This window comes from Hippopotamus amphibius, chromosome 16 (assembly GCF_030028045.1).
Source record: "Hippopotamus amphibius kiboko isolate mHipAmp2 chromosome 16, mHipAmp2.hap2, whole genome shotgun sequence".
Lineage (NCBI taxonomy): Eukaryota > Metazoa > Chordata > Mammalia > Artiodactyla > Hippopotamidae > Hippopotamus > Hippopotamus amphibius.
Window position 1 is genome coordinate 36697119 of NC_080201.1, and position 24885 is coordinate 36722003.

The 24885-nt window shown below is 47.1% G+C and overlaps 1 protein-coding gene across 1 annotated transcript in view; it reads left to right on the forward strand.

The window, feature by feature from the left end:
- LOC130838060 (ATP-binding cassette sub-family C member 12-like) overlaps window positions 1–5535 on the forward strand; it is a 32755-nt gene extending 27220 nt beyond the window's left edge. The window contains exons 13-17 of the mRNA XM_057710835.1: window positions 301–490; window positions 947–1092; window positions 3518–3631; window positions 5170–5334; window positions 5437–5535. Of these exons, the coding sequence (XP_057566818.1) occupies window positions 301–490; window positions 947–1092; window positions 3518–3631; window positions 5170–5334; window positions 5437–5535 (714 nt within the window). The remainder of the gene's footprint in view (window positions 1–300; window positions 491–946; window positions 1093–3517; window positions 3632–5169; window positions 5335–5436) is intronic.
- Window positions 5536–24885: the final 19350 nt, after the last annotated feature.

The following is a 24885-nucleotide window of genomic DNA, read 5'->3' on the forward strand; positions in this document are numbered from 1 at the left end:
GAATGTCACATCCCCACAGATGTCTTCCTCAACACTTAAGTAATTTTTACTCCTCCTACCCTTCCACCACACACATTGTGTATTCCATTACAATACTCTATTTTATTGTCTTCATTTCCATTTCTTTTTTTGTTTATTATCTGACTTCCCCACTGCCATGTGAGTTTCTGGAGTGCAGTGTCCTGATTGGTCCAGTTCACCACCATGAATACCAGTACCTAGAATTGTGTGAGTGAATGAATGAAATGAATGGAAAAGCAAATAGACTATTAACCCATCATTTGTCATTCTGCTTTTCAGACCTGTGTTCCTGAATGCACTCACCCCCTCAAAGTGGAGACCTGTCCCCAAGACTGGCCCAGCTGTGGGGAGATAACATTCAGAGACTATCAGATGAGATACAGAGACAACACTCCCCTCGTTCTCAACGGGCTGAACTTGAACATCCAAAGTGGGCAGACAGTTGGGATTGTTGGAAGAACAGGTTCTGGTGAGGACAAGCTCTGACTGTGTTTCTTTCAGGTTGTTTTCTTTGCATTTCCACTGGGCATGGTCGTTAAATCACAACAGAGGGTGATGTGTCTGTGTGGCAGATTGGTTGTTCTTTCCCTGAAATCTCTTTGCCGTACATTAGGATTTCAGGTTGAATGGGTGTGTGGAGTTGGAAGTAAACACGCATCAGCTTTAGAATTAATTAAATGAGCATCATTCTGGTGAGACGAGGCCCAGAGGATGAGTCCTGTGTTAACAGGCACTGCAGGGATGGGCAGGTGAACCGTGTGAAGGCAGCCGAGTGCCACTGCAGAGCGGGGTTTCTGTCTGCGTGGTGCCATTTTCATTTAATGCATTTTCATTGCATTAAAGTTCCCTTGATTAGACAGATACTCAGATGTGATGGAATACAAACTGATGTTTGACGTGCTGCTGTCGCATTTATTGTTCCCAGGCAAGTCATCCTTAGGAATGGCCTTGTTTCGCCTGGTGGAGCCCGCCGGTGGCACGATCCTCATCGACGGCGTGGATATCTGCACGATTGGTTTGGAAGACCTCAGAACCAAGCTGACTGTGATCCCCCAGGATCCTGTCCTGTTTGTAGGTACAGTAAGGTAGCTGTTTTTTGATCGTTGTGCATCCCTATTTTTGGATAGTGATCAGACCAACAAAAGCTTTGTGAAGCGCCCATGCCGTGGCTGTTCTATCTGAGGGAAGCCACGTCCTGAGATGCTCATGAGCCTTGGGAGGAGCTGAGGACCAGAGCCCTGAGCATTACTTGTGTTTTATAAACTACATTACAAATAAGCAAGATGCTTATGTGCAGGGCGAGCAGACATCCCACCTGGCCCTGGAGAGCCCTGGTTTATGCCTGTCTCAGCACCCTATCAGGTTTAGCAATGTCCACTCCCTAAATTACCCCAGTTTGCACAATAAAATAAATGGTTATTCTATGCATGTAGCCATCCTTTGGGAAGTACATCAATTCCTTCCCACTAAGAAGTGAACAGGAGCTGCTCAAGTCCAAGAACAGCAAGGTTGCAGCTTTTATAGGGCTCAAGATCTGTCGTCAAGGCACAAGGAGAAAACCACAGTTTCTCATTTAGTCCAGCACAGTGGCTGCCCCTCTAACAAGAGGGACATTTCCCCCATTGAGCACCAGATGAAGTAGAGGGCTGTACTGAGTGTTGTATGAAAAGGACATTCTGTGTCTTGAAATGCTAGACTCACACCCTGCACGTGAGATGCTCACCCTCTGCGAGGCCCTGCAGATAAAGCTCTTGCCTCTGAAGGCAGAGTGAACACACTGGCAGGTGGAATTGCTTGCCCAATCTCTCTGCAAAGAATTTGCATAAGGTCAGATCCACTCTGCTGCACACGGCCACGGAGAGGACCAAATGCGTCTCCCCAGGGCCTCGCTCAGTCCTATCTCTTGGCAGAGTTAGTGGTCTGCCCGCCTTGGAGGTCTCTGCTCCATCTCAGAGTCATGGGTCCTCGGTCTCTAGGCCTGAGGTTGGTGTTTCATGGACCACCGTCCTGGGTGAAGCACTGCGCCTGTTGCCACAGCGTCATCACACACCACCTCCTGCTCTCCCTTTCATGCTGTGGAAAACGTGCTCTCCCATCCTCTCATCCTCAGAAACTCAGCTTCCTCTCCTTTCCTTCATTGCAGGTACAACTTGGATCCCTTTGAGAGTCACAGCGATGAGATGCTCTGGCAGGTTCTGGAGAGAACATTCATGAAAGACACAGTAGGTCTCTGGAGCTGTCCGGGATACGTCTGCTTCCCAGCACCAGTGCCCCCAGATACCTGGCCCAGGTTTACATTTGGCCAGTTGTTTGTTGGCACCACACATGTCAATCCTTATTACTCCTTATTAAAAGCCACAATAGATAGTGTTTATTAGGCCACTGCAATGATTCAGTCAAGAGCGCTACATCCATTATCTCTGTTGGTCCTGATAACAGCCCTCTGAGGTTGGTACTCCTACCCCGACTTTTATTTTATTTTTATTATTTTTAAAATTATTTATGTATTGGCTGAATTTGGTCTTCATTGCTGTGCGTGGGCTTTCTCTAGTTGCGGTGAGCAGGGGCTACTCTTTGTTGTGGTGCACGGGCTTGTCATTGTGGTGGCTTCTCTTGTTGCAGAGTGCGGGCTCCAGAGCACAGGCTCAGTAGTTGTGGCGCATGGGCTTAGTTGCTCCATGGCATGTGGAATCTTCCCGGTCCAGGGATCAAACCTGTGTCCCCTGCATTGGCAGGCAAATTCTTAACCACGGTGCCACCAGGGAATCCCCTACCCCCACTTTTAGAGATGCAGACATTAAGACTCAGGGTAGTCAGGCATGAGTGGCAGAATGGTACTTGACCCCAAACCCATCTGACTCTAGAGCAGATGAAGTGCCCTACTGCTCTGCCAATAGCCTCATTTGCTTATTGAAACAGATAAGCTCTGGGAAGGTGAGGGGGCGTGGCATGGAATGAACCATCTGTGAGATGGGACCTCGTCCTGTAAGAGCTGCATCTGGGGTCAGCAGGTGAGCGTGGCCACCTCTGCAGCCCAGAGGGAATTTTTTCCCAAGACTTGGTACCAAGATGAGAATCTCCCAAAGCCACTTTGACTTGTCATGCTAGGTAAATCAGACCCTGTCTTACCCTTCCTTGATGACCAGAAAACACCATCCCATCTCTATTTTATCCATGGAAATAGGGATCCTGGAAACCATTTACACTTGTTTGTGTTTCTCCGGAGCCATCTGTGCACCATTTGTACTCTTTTGGCAAGGTGTCCGTGGGGTTCTGTGAATCACAGTGTGATTTTAAATTATTAATGACTGCCTACTCCTTGGTCCTTCCCTGGTGCCTGTTCGCAATATTGAAATGATTGTTGTTTGGCACTTTCTTTTCCGCAGTAAAACAAAGCCAGCTGATAAATGCAAGAGAAAGGGGCCAGTCAATACAGAGGGCACAGGACGATTTTATAGATCATCAGCACGAACAGGGCGTCCTCTGTGTTTTACAGATAATGAAACTCCCGGGAAAATTACAGGCAGAAGTCACAGAGAATGGAGAAAACTTCTCAGTAGGGGAACGTCAGCTGCTTTGTATGGCCCGAGCGCTTCTCCGTAATTCAAAAGTAAGGAAACAGCGCGGAAAATGGATTGGTCAAATTTTGGATATTTCCTGCAGCGCCGCTCAATCTAGGAGATAGAGCCTTGCATTCGTCTTTCAGCAAAGAGAGAGCAATTGGGCCATTTGAAAACCGATCACTTTTTCTTATGACAAAGTTGTGAGGGGGAATAATTGAAAAATAACAGCCATTTACAGCAATAGTGCCTGCCTCCCCTGGGCCTTTCCCCAGGAAGTCTTGCTGAGGTATTCTCTCTGTCCTCCTAAGCAGTTTGGGTTTGAGAAGTCTGCCTCTCAACTTTTTCCCTTTGTCCCTGACGAATGCTGAGACCTGATAAACAGTCCTCGGGATACTAAAGAAGGCCTTCAGAGTGCCGGGATGTAAGGACTGTAAGATTTATACTCATCTTTCCTAGTGACCTAGCCATCGTTGCTTACTGATTGCAAGGAAAGGATTGCTGCTGCTTTAGAAGCGCCATCCTCTGAACCCTGGTTGAAGTGTAACCCGTCGTGTGTGCTCCCTACGTGTGCTGACGACAGGGGAGGGAGCCAGCATGCAGCAGTGCTGACCGCGGAGCTACACAGTGCTGAGTGGTCCACGTGCTGTCCCTGCACTGCGTACTCATCATAAGGTGTAGCCCCCTTTTACAGACAAAGACATGGAGCCTTGGGGAAGTCAGGTAATTTAGCCAAAGTCAAGCAGAGTTGGAGCCGAACTCAAACCCTCTGACTTGCAAACCAGCACTGTGGCAGGCAGAATATGCATTCCCCTCCCCGCAAGATGCCCGTGTCCTGATACCCAGAATCTGTGAACATGTTACCTTACCTGGGACAAAGGGGCTTTGCAGATGCGATTAAGTCAAGGATCTTACGATGCAGAGATTATCCTGGATTACCTTGGTGGGCCCAGTGTCTTTGTGGGGTGGGGGAGGGCGGGCAAGAGCGTCACAAAGAAAGAAGAAATGTGATGGTGGAAGTGATGATGCCAGGAAGGGGCTATGAGCCGAGGAATACAGGCAGCCTCTAGAGGCTGGAAAAGGCAAGAAAACCATTTCTTCTCTTGAGCCTGCAAAAAATGCAGTCCTGATAATACCTTGACTTCAGGACTTCTGACCTCCAGAACTGTAAGGTAATAAATGCATGTTGTTTTGAGGCTCTAATTTGTGCTAATTTGTTATAGCAGCAGTAGGAAACATACAAGTACTGTTATTATATCTCATGCTGACTCATGTAGCACAGTAGACAAAGATCATGGGGCATTTCTTCCTACTGGTTTGTGGGATTAGAATAAACCGCTCATAAAAAGGGGAGTAAAGAATACACAATCTTATTTCTCCACCAAGTCTCTCTGAGGAAGATGAGGGTGGTATGATATGACTTTTATTCTCTTGTTATTTTTCTAGCTTTCTGAGATGGATAATTAGCTCATTACTTTTCAGCGCCCCCCCCCCTCTTTTTTTTTAATAAATTGAGCTAAGAGTATAAGTTTGCCTCTAGGTATAGCTTTGGCTTGGTGTGACATTCACAGCATTCCTTCCTTGACAGATCATTCTGCTTGATGAAGCCACTGCCTCCATGGACTCTAAGACCGACACGCTTGTTCAGAGCACCATCAAAGATGCCTTCAGAGACTGCACAGTGTTGACCATTGCCCACCGCCTCAACACGGTCCTCAACTGTGACCGCGTCCTGGTCATGGAAAATGGGAAGGTGCAGGAATTTGGCCTCACCTCTCCAGAGGCTTCAGTGGTTTGGGCTTTATGGCAGGTGGATATTTTCTGACAATTTCAGCTCTTCTTCTCTGACTTTCAGGTGGTCGAGTTTGATAAGCCTGAAGTCCTTGCTGAGAAGCCAGATTCTGCGTTTGCGATGTTACTAGCAGCAGGTCCCCACAGGGGCCGCATCAGCTGATTTTGGAGGAAGAGGAGGCTGTGTGAGATGAGTCAGATGTGCCTGCAGGGGGAGGGGCCGTTATCTCAGGGGGCAGCCCTGGTCCACCATCCCTTCCACACCTGGAGAACAGGCTGAGCTAGGGCAGAGGCTGTTGCCCTGCCTTGCCCAGCACATGCCTCCTGACCTCACTTGGAGGGCATGGGTCTGGTTCTAGGGGATGAACAGAGGCAAAAGAAGCTTGTGGATTAAGAAACTATCCCTCACCTCCTAAAACCCCAACAATCCCTCATGTGTCCTCATCAGTACCACCTCAGTGCCTGGGAATGGAAACACTGTAACTTTCAGTTAAAAACTGGTCAAACAGAATGGGAAAATGTCTAATGATGGACTTTGTAAAGCTTTCCTGCCTTGTTATCAGAGGGAAAAGAACAGAGTTTTCTTCCTGCTTAACTCCTATGCACATCTGTTTGGAGTGTGTGACAAGCAGTAACTACACAGGTCTGTAGCATGAAAGATTGATTACAGTGTTTGGTGAAAATATTTTTAAAAAAATCATACTGTATGTCCCATTTGATGTATTAGAATAACCAGGGAAACAAAATGTTGGAGTTTCTCTGTAAATGACATTTTTATATCTTCTGTATTGGTCATTAAAATGCAGTAGGAAATTAAACTACCCTGAAATGTTGCCTTACAATTATTTTGCTGAAGATATTCCAGTTTCTATACTATTTCCTCTCACAGACCCCCTTTGCCTTCTCCATTGACTCAGTAATAACCCCCCACAGCATTTCCCAAATAAAAAGCTTTCTTTCCAACCTCCAGGTTTGCTCTGACGGAGACAGTAAAGACATAGTTCCAACAGCCCAGGGGTGAGTGCTGCTGATTCACTGTGACATTTGAAAAAATAAACAGAAAATTCAAAGGGCTCTTGTGCAGTGTTTGCCACCATCTGTTTGCTTCCTATTCCTTAGCACTGAAGGACCTGATGCTGTTTCAGTGAGGTTTCCTGGACTGTCCTCCTGGTCCCCAGGCTGAGTTCTAGATGCGGCATGGGGCAGCCATGGCTAGGAAGCCCTGCCCCACCCCTTCTTAGTCTTGGACCTATACTTTACCCTATCCTTCCACACGTGGGAGAAGGCAAGCCTGGCACATAGAACTCAAGAATGAGTGACATGAGTGCATGACACCATGATGAATTCATCCTGGTGGGTACCCGCCCCCCCCATCTCCCTACTCCCAGGTATATTTGAATGTTAAGGGTTTAACCTGGAGAAGCTGAGATTTAGGGCAGACAAGCCATTGGCTAGCATCTCAAAGGCTGGGTTTGTGGGGTGTGCCTCCAACAAATCATTCTCCAGCTCTCCTCTGGCCAGGCCTGGGCAGGTGTCTGCAGGACCAGAGGTGAAGCTGGCACAGCTGGCCACAGGTAGAGCTCCCCGTCTGGTGAACACTAAGGCCCTGGCTAAGGTAGTTGGGCAGCAATTCTACCATCAGCAGAGGGCGCACAGCAAGAAGGATGTGGTTGAAAAGACCACAAGTGAGGAGACTCCTTTCGTGGCAGCTCTAAGTTTGGCCCTCCCTGTGAAGGGACACAGTGCATCTTAGAATGATTCACTGTCCTGACATGATTCTTCCCTTATCACAGTATGTGACCCTGATCTGCGGTCATCAAACCCACATCCACTGGGCTCCAGAGCAGCTGCCCCAGGCTGAGTGTGGCCTTCACCTTGATGGGTGGATGTCCAGTGACTCCCCCATGTGGCAAGCAGACCAGACAGTCTGTGCTGGTCGTGGTAATTCGTGCCAGCTGTGTGAGGAAGGCGGATGCTTTGTTTTCTACCAACTCAGCACCAGCCAGCCAATCAGTTTGTGATTTCAGGAAGGTGTTTCCATGAAGGCAGGAGGGAGCCAAGGCTACAGAGATCCCCGTGGCTCATTCAGATGCACTAAAAGATGAAACATCTCCTACCACTTGTTTCCGCCCATGCTCCCCTTGGCTTGTACCACCCAGAAGGGAATGCGGACCCTGACATCTGGCGAGCCCCTGTGATGTGCCAGGCACTGTAATAAATGTTTTTACGTGAGCAATTTCATTGACTCTTCACCTCATGAGATAGACAATGTTATTATTCCCATTTTCCAGAGGCGGAAACTGAGGCTCGTTAAGGTTAATAACTTAGCTATAGATGTACAAGAAAGAATATAAACAGAAGCAGGATGTGAACCCTAACCAGTGTGACTCTAGCACCCTGCTCCTAACCCCTCCACAAGAGCCCCTCATGCCCCCTCCCCTCATCCTGTAGCAGGGACAGCGACGGTTGTCAGCATGGCACACAGCAGAGAGTGACTTCTGGAGGGATGACTAGTGCTTGCATGTGCAATGACATGGAGTGGTCTCGGGGCGCCCTCCCCTCCCACCCCTTACCATCACTGAAATGTCAGCCAGGGAGAAAGCACGTTGAATAATAATAATCAATGTTTAGCCAGCAGAGGCAGACCTCGGAGATACTGCAGGTTTGGTTCCAGACCACGGCAATAAAGCAAATACGGCAGTAAAGTGAGTCATACATTTTTTTTTTTTTTTGGTTTCCCAGTGCACATTAAACTTATATTTGCACTATACTTTAGTCCACCGATTGTGCAAGAGCACTACATCTAAAAAAACCATGTCCACGTCTCAATGAAAAAATACTTTATTGTTAAAAAATGCTAATCATCATCCAAGCCTTCAGTGACTCACAGTAACATTAAAGGTCACTGATCACAGATCACCATACCAAATACAGCAGTAATGAGAAGCTTGAAATATTGTGAGGATGACCAGAATGTGATAAAGAGACAAGAAGTGAGCAAATGTTGTTGGACAAATGGCACCAATAGACTTACTCGATGCAGGGTTGCATCAAAACCTTTGATTCGTAAAAAAGGCAGTATCTGTGACATGCAATAAAGCAAAGAGCAATCCAGTGAGGTGTGCCCGTAGTCCTCAAAGCACAGACTAGTTCTCTGAATCCTAGCCGTATCACTGGTGTCATGAGGAAGGTACCACTGTTATCTTTACATTACTGATGAGGACACTGAGGCACTGAGAGTCCCTGGACCAATGTCACACAGCTAGTGAAATCTGAACCCAGGCAGGGTGATGCTGGAATGTGTGCTCCTCAGTCCCATGTAGCACTGCTGGAAACCTGAGACTCTTCAGGTGAGAAAGAGTTGTCAAACTTGTGTATTTGTCAGGATTAGGCTCAGTTATACTGTAGTAACAAACAGCCTCACATTTCAGTGGTTTATTTCCCATTCACATGACATGTCCATCAGGGGTCAGCTGTGCCTGTGCTGTTTCTCTTCTGCACTCTGCAGCCCAGGCTGGCAAAGCAGTCAGAAGTGCCACGTGCCACTTGACCACATTTCATGGGCGAGTCACATGGCCTTTCCTGAGTTCAACAGGGAGGTGGGGTATGTACTCTGCCTGCAGGGAGGAGCATGTCAAGGCACATGGTCAAGCTTGTCCCTGCAGGGAGTTGTATAATCCACCTCTTGGCGGGTGGGCGGGGGGCATTGAGGGGCGCTGTACAGCAGATATTCTGAATAATATTACAACCTACCACAGCCTGGGTTTGGGTCTTAATTTTCTCACTGAGTGGCTGTGTGATCTGGGGAAAGTAGCTTGCCCTCTCTGAGCCTCCATTCCCTCTTCTGTAAAATTTGGGGGTTTGGACTGAGTTCTTTTCAGCCTTGATCTTCAATACAGGAGGAATAAAAAGGAGGTATGAAAACAGTTTCTAGAGACTGGAATTTGGACTTCCAAAGGGATTATACTGAACGCTAAGTGTAACTAAACATTTTTGTAAATGTTAAATTTGTAAAGTAAGTTGAACAAGATTTAACCGAGTTCTTCCCTTAAGTGTCTACTTTGATGCTCATTAGGATGTAAGAACTTCTTTGAAATTTTTATTCTCATTTTACTTGGTGCCCCAGTTTTGCTATGTTCTGTTAATCTGCCTGTCTATTAGGTGATCATACCTTCAATGTTATGAATTAGAACTTCTTGAATATCCTTTGTTAGATGCCAGCAGAAAATAGAATAAGCCACTTAGAAGCATTGTTATTATAAATTAACAACAAATTGTCTGTGACATGTTTCACAACGGCTGATCTAGAGTAGGGATGGATGAACTACAGCACATAGGCCAAATCCAGCCTGCCTGTTTTTATAAATAAAGTTTTATTGCAACACAGTCACCCTCATTTGTTAATGCATTACCTACGGCTGCTTTTTGGCAGAGCCGAGTACTTACAACCAAATGCATGTCCTCAAAGCCAGAAATAGTTACTATCCTGGCCCTTTACAGGAAAAGTTTGCTGACTCCTGGTTTAGACATTGGTGTGTATTGCAATTCAGGTCAGTGAGACATGAGAGGGAAGTCAGCTGAGGGTTGGAGAGTGGGTTCTGGAAAGCATTCTCTCCCACAGCCTGGTGTGTGCGTGGTGTCTGAAGCTGCGACAGCCACCTTGGGCCCACGGAGGAAGTGGAGAGCTGGAGCATAAGTTCTTGCTTATGACATTGAGTTGCTGCTTTACCGACCCTGCAGTCATTCCCCGCCAGGTGACCTTCTTGTCATGTGAGAGGCTGCATTTTCCTTAATGGTTTATACCAGCTGGAGTTGACTTGCTGTTACTTGTAGCCAAAAACATCATAAACGATGCAGAAGACAGTGACATCTTCCTTCCTGGGAAGATGCTGAGCCTGACCTTAGGACAAGCAAAGCCGGGTCCCTGCCCTGGAGTCACATCCATCTTCCTCAACCTTAGATGTGGCCCAAATGGGCACTAGTTCACATCCAAGCAAGGAGGACTTTCCAAGTCTCCTCTCCTGCCAAAGCTTCATGCCACTTATGAATATTTCCCTCGCCTTCCCTCCCTGCTGCCTGAGATCAGAAGGACCCAGAAAGAACTCACAGATTCTATTCCTCCCATTCAAGTGAACAGATCTGAAATTAGCCCAGAATTGTTGGTCAAAATGTGAAATATTCTTTGCTAAGAGTTGGAATCACTTTGGCCAGAACAGCATGACTTAAAATGAATTGAAAAGCACAGGAGGTCAGTTGGGGTCAGACGGACGCCCAGAGAAATCACTTTTCTCTTGGCCCTGTGTAGAAGGTCACCTCTGGGTGAGGCTAAATCGGGCACTAAAACCTTCAAATACATGCTGATTTCCATGGAGAGGGTCTGCCTGCCTGACTTCTTGACGTACATGTTCATGGCTTCTGCTGAAAGGCTTTCCCTCTGGTGGGACTGGCATTAAAGGGCCAGACCCAGGCTGTTTCTACGGTTTCAGCACGAAACACGGAGGCAGCCAGGCTGATCTTTACCCTTAGCTCCAGGAGCCTCTGGCAAAAATCACACCCAAAGGAACCTAAATTTGGTTTGTGGCAATTGTCTTATATTTCTTTAAAACACTTTTTATTATGTTAAAATAGAAAATAAAATTTACCACTGTAACCATGTTCAAACATAGAATTCAAGGGCATTAAGGACGTTGACATTGTTGTGCAGCCATTAGCATCACCCATCTCCAGATCTTTTCATCATTCCAATCTGAAACTCCATATCCACTGAAAAATAACTGCACATTCCACCCTCCCCCCAGGGTCCCTGGTTATCACTATTCTACTTTCTGTCTCTGTGAATTTGACTACTCTAGGCACCTCATATAAGTAGATTTATACAGTGTTTGTCTTTTTGTGACTGGATCATTTCTCTTAGCATAATGTCTTCAAGGCATGTGTGAGAATTTCATTCCTTTTTAAGGCCATGCTAATAAGTGTGAAGTGGTATCTCATTGCAGTTTTGGTTTGTCTCTGATGTTTATTGACAGAGAGCATCTTTTCATGTGCTTATTGGCCTTGCATTTCTTTTAAAGAGAAATTTGTGCAGCACGTAAGGATCTTAACAGAAGAAATAGTCTTCCATCACCTTGCAAACTCCTTCTCTGATATAGTGTCTTGAACGAATATTCTCATTGTTTCAGAATATGGACAGGAATTTAGAGACTGTAATTATCAGCTGTGGGCTAAGCACCTGACAAGTGGTATATCATTAAGTCTTTAAAGCAACTCATTAAGTCTTCCTGTTTGTTCAAGGAGGTCACAGAATCTGCCCAGATGGTAGGCAGAGGAAACAGGATTTGTGCTCCAGAGCCCACTCTGTTCAATCCCTCCCACTCTAAAGGTGAGGGCGCTGAAGCCCAGAAAGTCTAAAACTGGTCTGAGTAACAGGGAGAGGACTAGGATCCCGAGTTTCAACTTGGTGCTGTGCCCATGATACCACATTGATTGATGCACAGACTGTTCTCAAGAAGATCGACACTGCCCTTTTCTGTGACCTGAGCCGTAAAAGAAATAAAAAATAATAGTTCTTTCCTCCAGGAAGCTTATAAGATGACTGGAGAAGTGACTTAAAAGTACCAAAGAGCATACAGTAAATTGTGGGAGGATGGAGTGTAAGGTTAGATGAGAGCTCATTCATTCATTCTTTCATTTATTTATTTATTCATTCATTCAGTATTTTATGTGATCATTCACTCTTTTGATGCTTCCTTCCATCTGAAAAAGGGGGAAGTGAAAGAAGTTTGGGAGAGGTGAGAACGAGTCTGGAAACAACTGACAGTCCCTGTAGGACAAGTAGGGGCCATGAAGGCGGGGACTGGGAAGGGCGTTCCTAGTTGGGAAATCATCCAAAGACCAGAGGTGAGGATGAGGCTGGTCAAGGGAGACAGCAGGTGACCGCCTAACTAGGGCTGAGGACTGTTGGAAAATTGTCAGGTATCTCACTGTCTGCATCTCCAAACACAATTGGAGCCCACTAACAGCGTGGATACACTTGGCGACAGAGAACAGTTTGTTGTGGAAAAAATTAGGGCAGGTGCCGGAAAGAGCCCATTACCAATCTAGGGGGTCTGGCCAAGGAAAGCAGGGCCTCGGACAATCCCTCTGCCACACAGCCAACAAACTACGGGGGGACAGGGAAGGGTTGGTTCTGCCACATCACCCCCACCCCAGGACAGGATGCATGTCCTGAGAACAAACCGCCAGTGACATGCAAGGGTCACATTCACCAGCCTGTACAGACTGTAATGTGCTTGCTGCCTGCCAGCAGGTAGCTCTTTCCTGGGTGCTCGGTGGAAGGGAAACCAAGTTCCCTCTGGTGTGTCTGTTTCCACTGCGTGTCTCTTTGCTTCTGCAACGGGCAAGTCTGAGATGATCTGCACAGCAGAACTATTTAGGAAATGATGAGGCCACTCTGGGCAGAGAGCATATTTGGCTTGGCAACCAAAGGGCTTCTTTGGTATGTGGTCATAAGGGTGCTAGAACACTAATCAGATTCCTCAGTTTTCTCTGATGTGGAGATTTTAGAGCCAAGTGTCCTCATTCTAAGTGAAGGCCACATGTTAATATTGGGATTGACAAACTGGAGGACAGGGAATGTGGGGGAGAGAAACAAGCCTGGACCACGGGCTTCTAGGAAATGCTGTCGGTGCTCTGCCCAGATCCCTCTGGTCAGCGGGATGTTTCAGCCTGCTCTTGCTTCCAGAGGGCTCACCTTTAGCTCTTCTTCCCAGGACCACCTTGGGCTACTGGAGCTACTCAGCTCACACAAGAAAAGGCAGAAGAGCCTAGACGTTTACATCCTTCCAGTGCAGCTCTGTGCTGATACGCCAGCTCCCTCGTCTCAGGGTGGGACTCTTTGGAAGCGTAACTCACACTCTCAAGTTCCCCCGTGGGATTAGGTTGAAGGGAGCTTGTACAGGACTTGGCCAGAATCTGGACCTCTCCCCTTCCTTCCTGCTTTCCCTCAGCCCTTAGAGATTTTCTCTGGGAGCACGTTATTGATAAATTACTAACATATAAATCCTTATCTCCAGGTCTGTTTCTGGGAAAGCCTACCTAAGACAGAAGGCCAAAGAAAACTCAACCCAAATCCATCATTTTCAAAATCTCAGCACCTCTTCGGGGACCACTGCCCACTCTACACTTAGCCCAGGACCTGGGCAGTTCAGATGATGCTGACTCACCAGCTGTCTCCTGGGGTGGGCCTGGGATAGAGAAGAGGCCAGAGAGTCACACCTCTGTGGTGTTGTGAGAGGTTGGGGGCGGGGCATGTGACCTAAGCCCGATCAGGCAGAGTCAAACCCAGGACTTTGGCTGGAACTAAGGGGGAAATGGGGAATTCTCCTTTTTGAATGAGGGAGAGGGAACCACAGACCTCTTTAGCTTCCAGCTTCGAGATGCCATTTTTCATATCTCAAGGAGAGTTTCTGCCTGAGAATGAAGGCAACACAGAAGAAAGCAGAACTGAGAGATGGGGACAATGTTACCACGTGCTCTGGGCGTTCTTCATCTCTTCTGTATAGGTTGGTCCCTCGGGGATTTGCTGCCGATGAGGTACTGACTCCTGGCAGCTACAGAGCTTCCCAACCCCCAGAGTACCCAAATGTCCCCACCATACCAGAGCCATACTGTGTTGTGCCCTGAATGCGGGGGAAGCCTCTTACCAGAAGGCTAGGCTGGGAGCCAGATGCCCTTTCAGGCCCAGGCCTCCCCTGCACAAAGCCTCCTCCTGCAAGTCAGTCCCAGGGGGCCCCTGCTCTGTTACTCTCTCCTACCAGCACCTTGAAATTGTAAATTCGGAAGGAGCAGGGGGTCTGCGCTAGCCACCGTCCCTCTGATAAGGCATCAGCTCAAACCCAGATGACTTCATTTCCCTCCAGGGAGTGTCCTCAGTGTCCAAGGGAGTTTAAGGTTTAAGTTTCTTCTTCTCCTTTTTTTAAAAATATTTATTTATTTATTTATTTATTGGCTGTGTTGGGTCTTCGTTGCTGTGTGTGGGCTTTCCCCAGTTGCAGTGAACAGGGGCTACTCTTCATTGCAGTGTGCAGGCTTCTCACTGCAGTGGTTTTCTTGTTGTGGAGCATGGGCTCTAGGTGCACAGGCTTCGATAGTTGTGGCACACGGGCTCAATGGTTGTGGCACACGGGCTCTAGAGCACAGGCTCGGTAGTTGTGGCACACGGGCTTAGTTGCTCCGCTGCATGTGGGATCTTCCCAGATCAGGGATCAAATCCATGTCCCCTGCATTGGCAGGCAGATTCTTCACCCCTGCGCTACCAGGGAAGCCCTATAAGGTTTAATTTTCTTCTGAGCTGAGGTGAGAGGCAAGTACATGATGGAGGGACAAGCATCTTGGGGGATGGTCAGAGCTCCTGTATGCGACAGGGCTGTTGTGAGGACTCTGGTCTTTACCTGCCCAGACAGCATCTGGGAGAGCAAAAGGGAGGAAGATGGGAGTGGAGTGCTTGACTAGCTAGCCAGCCAGGCCTATGCGCTTTCAGCAATGCAGAGAAGACGCAGAAGGAGGCCACAGCAGAGGGCATTCATAGTCAGAAAGAGAAATCCGTGCAAATGAAGACCATCACCTGGACTAGGGAGGTAATGGAGAAAGGAAATCAGCAGAGGCAAGGTGAACTCCGAGCACTAAGCCAAGCCTCTCCCCTCTCTTTTCTGAAAAGCTACCACGTGTGGATTGATGTATATCTCCCGAGTCGAAGTCAGCAGCACAAATAAAACTAATGAGGGCAGTAGCACGGAAATGCATTTTATTAACAGACTCAAGCAGAAAACAAATTAAAGTGATTTTCATGAATGAGTCCAAGCTAGGAGCAAAAAGAAGATGCAAGAACAATGGGAGGCGTTGGGGGGCCAGGGGTGTGGGGGAGGGGTGGGGAGACATGGAAAATGATTGCCAAACGATCTTTGTTTGAAGCCCTTGGTGACAGCAGCCCCAGAAATGAGCTGATTAAACCAAAACATTGAAACATGGCAAGAATCAAGGGACTGGCACTGGAAAGGAGAACGAGGGTGAGAGTAGAGGAAAAGTTGAAAATCAAGTAAGTGAAGGGCGTGATGCTACAAAAGTGGGTGTTACAACTGTGTGCAGAGTGGAGTCCCGGGGCGCAGAGCTCCACTGGAGGAAGGCAGGGACGGTGAGGGATGCAGTGGGGAAGCGCTGCGCCGTGGGCTTCTGGCACGTGCCTGAAGATGGAGATCTCCTGGTGGTGCTGGTAACCACACTGCAGAAGAAGGCCAGGGACCCGTCAGATCTGGGCAGCAGGTAGCATGAGTGTTTCAAAGATTTCATGCTTCACAATTTCCTGTGTGTTAACGGGAGCCAGGGCAACGGGATCTCAGGCTGGGCAGTGTGGGTTGGCGACGTCCCCCCAGTGGTGCCCATCTTCCCTATCTGGTGCAGAAAAGGCTGTGGGAACTTTAGCTTCTACCTGTAGCAGAGTCAGCGGTCTCAACCAAACATTCCGTCGGCTCCTTCCCCACCCCCAACCATTCCCTTGCTAGTATGAGGGGATTTTTGCAATTCTCTTGCAGTTTTGGTTAACAGGCATAAATGGAAAAGATACAAGTCAATATGGACTCATGCATGGAAAAGCCAGTGCAGAACCCTCCAGCTGTCTCTTCCACTGTTTCGGCCACATTCCAGATGCCATTCCATATGGCGGGGCTTCCATCATCTTGGGTTCCTAAACAACTATGTGAAGGAGACTCCTCCTTCTCCCCCTACGCCTATCATCACCAGCTGACCTGAATGGAACACATGGTATAAGTAGTGTGAGTAAGAAATTTCTGGCATGTTAAATAGAAGATAAATCTTGGTTGCGTGGATTTTGTTACAGTAGTATGGCCTAGCATACTCTGACTAATATGCTGCTTAAAAGCACCAACCACTATCCAAATGGACACTTGCAAAAGCACTTTGATATCAGTAAGCTGTCTTAAGGTTCAAGATTATAAATTCAACAAGCATTTAATCGAGTACCTACTAAGCTCCAGGCATTGTGCTAGGCCTCGTGGCTGTGGAGATCAACAAGATCCAGGGTCTTTCCATCTCTCTGAGGAGACAGGTTCATGGGTACATACTAATGAATAAGTTTTTATTACACTGGGTGGGTTCAAAAGAACCACGAGGAAAGCAGAGAGCTGAATCCCAGAAGCTGAGGTGTGTGTGCGGGATGGGGGGGGAACTGGGGCAGTCAGGAAGACCCTACAAAGGTGGTGTCCTTTGAACTGGGCAAGTAAAAGACTTGAAGAAGATTAGAAGACCTTCCTTTGGCTTCTCTACTGGACTTACCTGCTACATGTCCTTTAAAATCTCAGGCATTGCTCCTTCCTGAAAGCATTTCTCACTCTACCTCCCTCCATCACCACCCTCCACCACACACAGAGGTACACGGCGGGGAGAGGCAGGCCCCCCTCTCTGCCTCTGCAGCACACCAGCCCCGTTACAGCAGCATTCTGGGAATCAGCAAATACTTGCTGAGCTCTTGCTCTGGGTGAGATGGAGGGCTAGGAGTGGGGAGGACACCGCGTAGCTAGGACACAACAGGGCTCCAGAGTAGTTACAGCACAGGGGGAAACAAACAGGTTCTACACCATCAAGTGGCCCCTCAAGATGGCAGTGGGGTGCAGAGCAAGCCCAGCTAACATCAGGCATCAGGCCCAGGGACTGGAGGCAGGCTGGGCTGGTGCTCATGCTGGAGGCTTAGGACAGGAGAGAACCAGAATGAGAAAAAAAGCTGTTTCCTAAGGACAGCAAGGATCAATACCAGGGAAGTCAACTTCTACGCTCACGTTCAAGGAGGAAGCACAGGGCCGAAATGGGAGAACTATTGAAACGTCAGAAGTCAAGAAACGACTGGAGTAAACAGTGAGGCGCGAGAGAGACGATCCCAGACACTTTGCTGTGAACGAGGCTGGAGGTCCCAGTGCTTATTTTTATTGGTCGTCAGCTGTACCTTTTGTAGGTGGGTGGATTTGTTTAAAGGCGAAGGGACTGGATGTACATCTATGTAGTGCTTTAAGCCGTGACCCACAAAACCCAGTCCCAAGGTGGGTGTGAGGTCGAGGGACAACAACCAAGATTAATTCCTCAGCAAGCACTCCTACGTTTGGCTTATATTTTTCAGACACCAAGGAAGGAAGGCACAACTAGACCTCAGTGATTCCTAACATATTGCTGTTTTCTCACATTCCTATTTTGCTCACGTGCAGCAGCAGCTCTGAACTTATTTTTCCCAAAGCACGATGAAAAACGTCCCCCTCTAAGCCCCGCCTCCCAGAACCTCTTGTATTTCTCGCCCGTTTCCTTTCTCCAGATTCTGGGCTACCAAGTCTGCAGAGCTGGTCTGCTGAGCAATGCCCTTCTCAGAGGGTGGGGTGTAGCCAGAATGTTCGCGAGTGGGTAGGGGATCAGAAATGACTGGGGCCGTTCATCTTCTAAAATTATATCCCATCACGTGTACAACAGGCCACCAAATGCTGAACGTGAAGCAAATGCCAAGCGGAGGCTGAAGGGACTGTGCGCAGTTTCAGAGAGAGTTTCCTGTCTGCTGCGGAACATCACGGACATTTCCAGGGGCAGTGCTGTGGGGTGTCCCAGAGAGAACATTCTGTGTCCTTCTAGGGCAAGATGAAGTTTCCCAGTCCACGCCGAAACTTGAAGAATGTCTCCCTGTGCCTTTGTGATGCTCTGGACTCCACACATAGATTTGACCCAGCATTTCATGGTTGATTTTCTTCCTCACTGTGTCTACATCTTCAACCAACATTATTAAATGCCTGTGCTTTGATGGTAGGGCGCACCTTAGATTTTCCAACTATAAAATGATCCTATTTTATAACACTGCAGGCTCTGTGTCGCTTGAATGCCTCTCAGTCCCAGAATCAATCCTGCTCAAGCCAAGTTGTTGGAAAAAAAAATCCTCCCCAGCCATTTTTCCATTCATCTCAAATGTTGAGTTTCCTGACATAATTGCCCAGTCCTGGGGTGTCTCTGCCTCTGCATCTCACAGCTGGAGGAGATTGGTACCATTTCCTTACAGGTAGGAACAGGGCAGGACAGCTTGTTTCTTCACAGGCAGTGAAATATTCTTTGTTTGTGAAGCGTGAATCCTCTAGGAATTAGCCTAAACCACACATTGCCCTTGAAATGGGAGAATGGGAATTCAAAGCAGGCTCCTTGCTTCCCTTTGGAGCAAATGAACCTGTTTACTGCCCACATCAACCCTTTCGGGCAGCCTGGGCCTTTGGGAGGGCTCTGTCCCTGAGGAGTCCTAACCCGAGGTGTTTCTAGGTGGCCAAATATTCCCTAGCCAACATCCCCTCTGCCTCGCATGCTGATCATCCATCCCATCCCTGACTTCCTCCCTCGACACAGCTCTGTGACAGGTGTGGATCCTGCCCAGAAGTCAGAACAGTGCTTCCCAAAGAGTGTTCTCTGGAACCCCAGTCTTTCAAGATGAACTGCGAGAAAAGAGTTCCTTGGTCAAATGTATCTGGGAAGGCCTCAGACTATGGGCCCTTGGTTGGAGATTTACTGTGCACGTTGGCTGTGTCTTTGTTTGAGTTTCCCAAGAGCATTCATTGACTGAGATAAAGTTTCCTGATTCCTGAAAGATAGGGAAGGAAGGTGGGGAGGTGAAACAGGGAAGGATGAGTGATAGGGCCAGTGACCCTTGTGAAGTGAAGCTTGATTCCACTGGGGAACTTTGCAGTGGTGAGAACACCAGCCTGCTGTACCCCTCAAATGGCAGGGTGGGAGAGCTGGGTGGTCACACACCGCCCCTGTGGCTCTTTAGATGAGGGCTGCTCCTCAGGAGTGCTCATGTCTTGGCACTTCTTGCTTGTCCTCTGTGGTCCGTGTGGGCTCCAAGGGTCAAACAAAGCCTCCAGGAACAGAAATGCAAGCTCTGACCTTGGAACTAGGGCTGTGTGCACTGAAGAGCTGGAGATGTGGGTGGCGCTGACAGCAACTGCCAAAGTTTATTAACCTGAAATTTTCAAAACCGATTTGACCACAGAATTTTTTTTTTTTACCTTCAAGGAACATCAGTTCCTACCCTGTGACACATTTTGGATAAACCTGGCTCAGATAGTTAACAGGCAGACATATAAAACCAAAACCTGAATGTGCTGCTTCTGTTATAAGAATAACAGGCTCTCCATCCAGGAGAGAGGATACCCGAGAGACAGGGGAGGACTGCGGGGTTGTCAGGCGGGGCGGACTGAGTCCTTCTTGCCTTGGGAGCCGGTGCACAGATCCGGCTCAGTCGCAGGAAGAAGTGGAGTGCTCGGGCCACCGGCTAAGGGGACAGAGGGACCGCGAGCTTCCCAGGGCTGGGCACACCCGAACAGCATCGGGGTCTGCGTGTGTGTTGTGGGGTGGGGGTGGTATTAAGGAAGCAGACATTTGTCAGAAGGCTGACGTTCTAGCCTTGAGACTGTGTCATTTTCACATCTTCATTTTGATGCTAGCTCTAGGATTGGAGAGCAGGCAGAGGAGAAAGCCAGGGTATTCCCTCCCAACCTCTCTGCTTATTTGGTATCTCTGGGTCTCTCAGCACCCCCAGACAGCCTCTGCCACCATTTAGTTTCTGCCAGAAGCCCCAGCTTGTGAACGTTGGACCAAAGATGGAAGACTCACTTCTGCTCAGAGTAAAATCCTCTCCCCCATTATGCGTTTCCTCAAGGGCTGAGGAAAGACTGCCCTTTCCACACAACTGGGGTGGGAGGAGGGTAAGGGGGAGCAGTGCCCAAGGTCCTGAAGTCTTCGCCTGGTGTGGCAAAAGCCATCCTCTTGCTTCCTTCCTTTCCCACTAGGCCAAAAATCCCACAAGAAACTCAGTCAGTGCTGAGATCCTCAACCAAGTCTCAAGCCTCCAGATTGCCAAGGAGGCAGGGAACTTCTTGGGCTTTTAACTCAAAGAGCTGTGCTTTTCTGTTGATAAGAAATAATAGTTGTCCTTTGTTCAAAGAGTCAGAAAAATGGATTAGCCCCTTGAGAACCTACAGATTTGGTTTAAATTAATCTTCCAAAGATGTACGGAGAACATGAAAGAAAAATCCCAGGTTAATAATAAAAAGAACTAAGGCGCATGCCAGAAAAAAAAAAAATTAAAGAAAACATGCGAACGCAATTCCCCCCATCCCAGCAGCATTTGCCTTCCTGCTTTCTATAGCATTCCTCATCCTACCGGAGCAGTCCCCGGGTATGCAGTGTGGTTCCAGGACCCTTCGATCCAGTTTACCCAGTGCCTTCTGATACTTTCCAGATGAGAAATGCCCTTTTGCATTTTCATTAACTCAGGAGACAAAATTCTGTGCTGGCTTCAGGGGAGATAAGTGCACTGGGAACTGGGAAAGGAGGCTATAACTGTCAACTACCCGCCTCTCTCAGGTCCATTGCCTGCATTCTCTACCCAACTTGGTGTCGTAGGAAACTACATTTCCCAGACTGCCTTGCTCACTGGCTGGAATGAGAGGAGGAGAAAAGCCAGGGAGTTTCTTCCCATCTCCCTCTACTCACTACGCTGTCTCTGGCAGTTGCTGTGTCTCCTCCATGGCTTTCGCGTCCACCAGACGGTCCCTCTCTCCAATGTCCCACGTACTTCCTAGCAGCCCCTTATGGCCTTAGCTCCTTCCTGGAAGTGTGGCTTTTGGACCCTGAAGACCCATATTTCCCCATTGTCCTTCCAGCCCTCAGACGATGAGGACTTCCTGCCGTTGCTGTGTTCTGGCTCACCTCACTGTCCTCTGCTTGGCTTCTTGGCTCCTGCATTACCTGTGTCACCAGTTCCCCATATTAAACTGCTTCTGTTTGGAAGACCTGGAGGGATTTCTGCACTTTTGATGAGAATAGTGGTCAGTCCTATGGGTTGGGGACCGGAAAGACCTCTATTGGCTTATGCTTTGAGACGCTGATTCCCCTAATTGAGGACTGTGCTAAACAGAAGCCAGGCTGCTAGGAGCAAGGTCAATGTCATTATCACACAACAGCCACAGAGGCCCCTCAATGCCATAGTTCCCACAACTTCCCTCTACCCTGACCCAGAATATTCCAGGATTGCTGCTATTAATTACTATTATTATCCTATTTTGCTATTATTATCTTACTAGCCTATCCTATTTTATCATCCTATCTCACACAGATGGAAATTGAAGCCCAGAGAGGTGAAGTCAATTGCCAAAGGTCAGTGTGGGGTTTAAACACAGGTAGGCTGACTCCAGAGTTTGTGTTCCTGGCCACTATACTACTCTGATCCCCTGACCTGTTCTCCCTGCGGTCCCTCAAATAAGCCTGGCCCAAGGCCCCCTGTTTCTGATCCGCTCAGACCTGCCTTGGTTTCTTTTGATTTCAAATGGAGGTTGGACTAAAGAGAAAGAAAACATGTGCCTGATTTTTGCACCTTAGATCTCATTAGACTTCTAACCAAGATAAGTCCTTCATCAGTTATGCTATAAAATAGCAGAAACAGCCCCCAGGTCCTGAATGCTTGGCTATAACTGTGGGGGCTGCTCCCATCCAGCAGTACTGAGCCATTCGCCACACCCTCTTACCATCTATATGAATGCTCTGAGGACATTTGCAAGATGCTGGGTGAGGTTAGGAGTGGGCTCTGCTCACAGAACAAGCAAAGCTTGTTACTCTATGTGGGAATGGAGCCTTGACGCTAGCCTCATTAGCAAATATCTCTGAACAGCTGGAGACAACCATTGATGCAAACTCCTTTTCTTCCAAGAACATTTTAGGCCATAGACGAAAAGTCTGTGTCCCTATCCATTCCCTGGGAACCAGGCCTTATTAAGAAAAGAGTTAGTTGTGCCCAAAAGTTCCTCAGATGACAAATTAACTAAGCTTTTTATAAACTGGGGCCTTGGGGATGAAGAGGAACTGGGTTATTCCCAGCGAGTCTGCTCCACTGATGTTGTCTTGCAAAGAGTCCTATATGGAGTGACCAGGAAGGCATGGTACCTGTTAGAGAAGAAAAGAATTTGCAGAGATCAAACTGGGGCTGACCTGATTTCTTACTGGGGATCTGTTGCCTGGTGCTGAAACTAGAAACACAAGAGTGAATGTGTGTCAGGGTTTTACCACCATCACCACCAGCATCATCATCATCAATGACAGTATCAGCCTCAGCCCCAGACAATATTTATTAAACCTGCTGGGTTAGGTACCTTGTGATGGTAGCCAAATAAACTTGGCATAATTAATTATGAAATTTGGGCCCACTTCTGGACTCTTCAATCAGTCAAATGTCCATTGACAGTTTTCTGAGTATCTGTGATGTGCTGCATCACTAGTTCTCAAGCCTGGCTGCACAGTAGAATCACTTGGAAAGCTTTACAGTAAAACCTGGGACTGGGCCTCACATCAGACCCAGTTAAATCCAAATCTCTGGTCATGGGACCTGCAACGCTATTTTTTGCAAAGGTCTGCTGGGGACTCTAAAGTATAGCCAACGTTGAGAAGAGGCGTAATAAGAAATGTGCTAGAAACTGTGGCAAGATGAAAAACAAAAACAAAAACAAAAAAACCCTGACATCTAAGTACTTACTGCCTAGTTAGGGAAATAAGATGTAGTTTAAAAATAACGAATGTGTTAACTAATGAACTAAGACAAGACTCAAAAGATGTTTCAAACCAGCACATAACTGAGGGAGAGAGAACTTTCCAGATGAGTGGAAAGAAAAAACAGTTCAGGAGGTGTGGAGATGAGAGTAAGTTCAAGTATTCAGGAGCACTTTGCAGGAGAATTGGAGCTTGAGAAGGGATTTAAGGCGAGTTAGCTAGCAGATGGAACATTCCAAGCTGAAGTGGTCTCAATAGTTCTAGAAAAACAGATTAAAATTGTCATTTTCTAGAAATAGTCACTAGATCAAGAATATATTAAGTGGTGGGTCAGAGAGAAGATTAAACATGTAGGTCGTAAAAACAAATGTAGGTCATGGGCTGGATTGAAAGGGCCTTCATTATGTTACACAGCAGATTTCTAGAATTTATTCATTGTGTATAACTGAAACTTTCTAAAAATTGAACATAGTGGCTATAGTTAACAATACTGTGTTATGCACTTAAAACTTTTAAATTTATTAAGAGGGTAGATCTCATGTTTTTATCCCACACATACAAAAGGACACATGGAAACTTTTGGAGGTGATGGGTATGTCTGTTACCTTGATTGTGGTGATGGTTTCATGTGTGTGCATATGTTCAAACTCATCAAATTGTGTATATTAAGTGTATTTGGTTCTTTGTATATAAATTATATCTCAAAGAAGCTATCAAAAAAAAAAAGAAAAGAAAAGAAAATGAATTTGACTGCAAGCTAAGGTGCTTGGCTAAGGTAATGGAGGAATTGTTGATTTCTGAGCAGAGGGCTGTCAGGATGAACAGATTTTTAATTTTTGTTCTCTGAGGTTTGGCTTTATAATATAATGAAATGTAATATGGACTGAAGTGGAAGGGAAAGAAAGGGCATTTATAAGACTGTGTTTCCTCAGCAATGAGAACTTGGACCAAAACAAATGCAGTGTAGAGAGAGGAAGATAGAAGAGATGCCTAGAAGAAGAGTCAGCAGGCCCTAGTGACCGATGGACTGGAGTCCAAGGCAGCCAGCAAGGATTGGGAACAGTTGGCCTGAAGTTAAACTGTGGCTTGGTCACTTACAAATCAAATGAGCTTAGACTCTGAGATTTAGTTTCCTCATCTGTATAGTGGGACTTTTACTATCTGCCTTGCATGTTAGTTGGAAAGACTACAAATAATGTGTATGTATATATATGTATATATATAGAGAGTGTGTGTGTGTGTGTGTGTGTATATATATATATATATATATATATACTGTTGCCTACTATAGGGCCTTGCTCAGAGTAATAGTTCATTTGGTGTTATTAGTTTTCGTAGTATTGGAAACATAGGAGAAGATGTCTGGTGGGGTGAGGTTACATGAGCTGAGTTTTAGATGTTATCCTTTCAGAATCTCTCAGTAGAAACATTCAATAGGCAGTAGGTAACATGAACCCAGTGTTAAAGTTAGGGCCTGAAATAAAGATAGGAAGGTCATCTACATACAGGTGACAGCAGAACCTAACGGAGGTAGATAAGATTGCTCAGAGAAAGCATGCAGAATAAATAGAAAGGGTGTTGAAGAATGGGTTTCGGTTTTGTATCAGTCAGGACTCTGGTTACAAATGAACCCCCGCTCAACTGGATTAAGAAAAAAATGCAGAGGGAGGAACGTTTATTAACTCCAGTGACCAAAGGCACAAGGGGAGGTGCACATGGCTCCCCACATAGTTGCATGGTTGATTCCAGGTGCTCAAAGATGTTGTGAGGATTCTTTCCTCTGACTTCCTTCTGGATAGCTTCATTCTCAGGCATGTTCTCCTTGTATTGGGGCAAAGATGACCCCACAGCTTTGCTCTGTTTGCTTAAAAATCCCAACAGAAAGGGG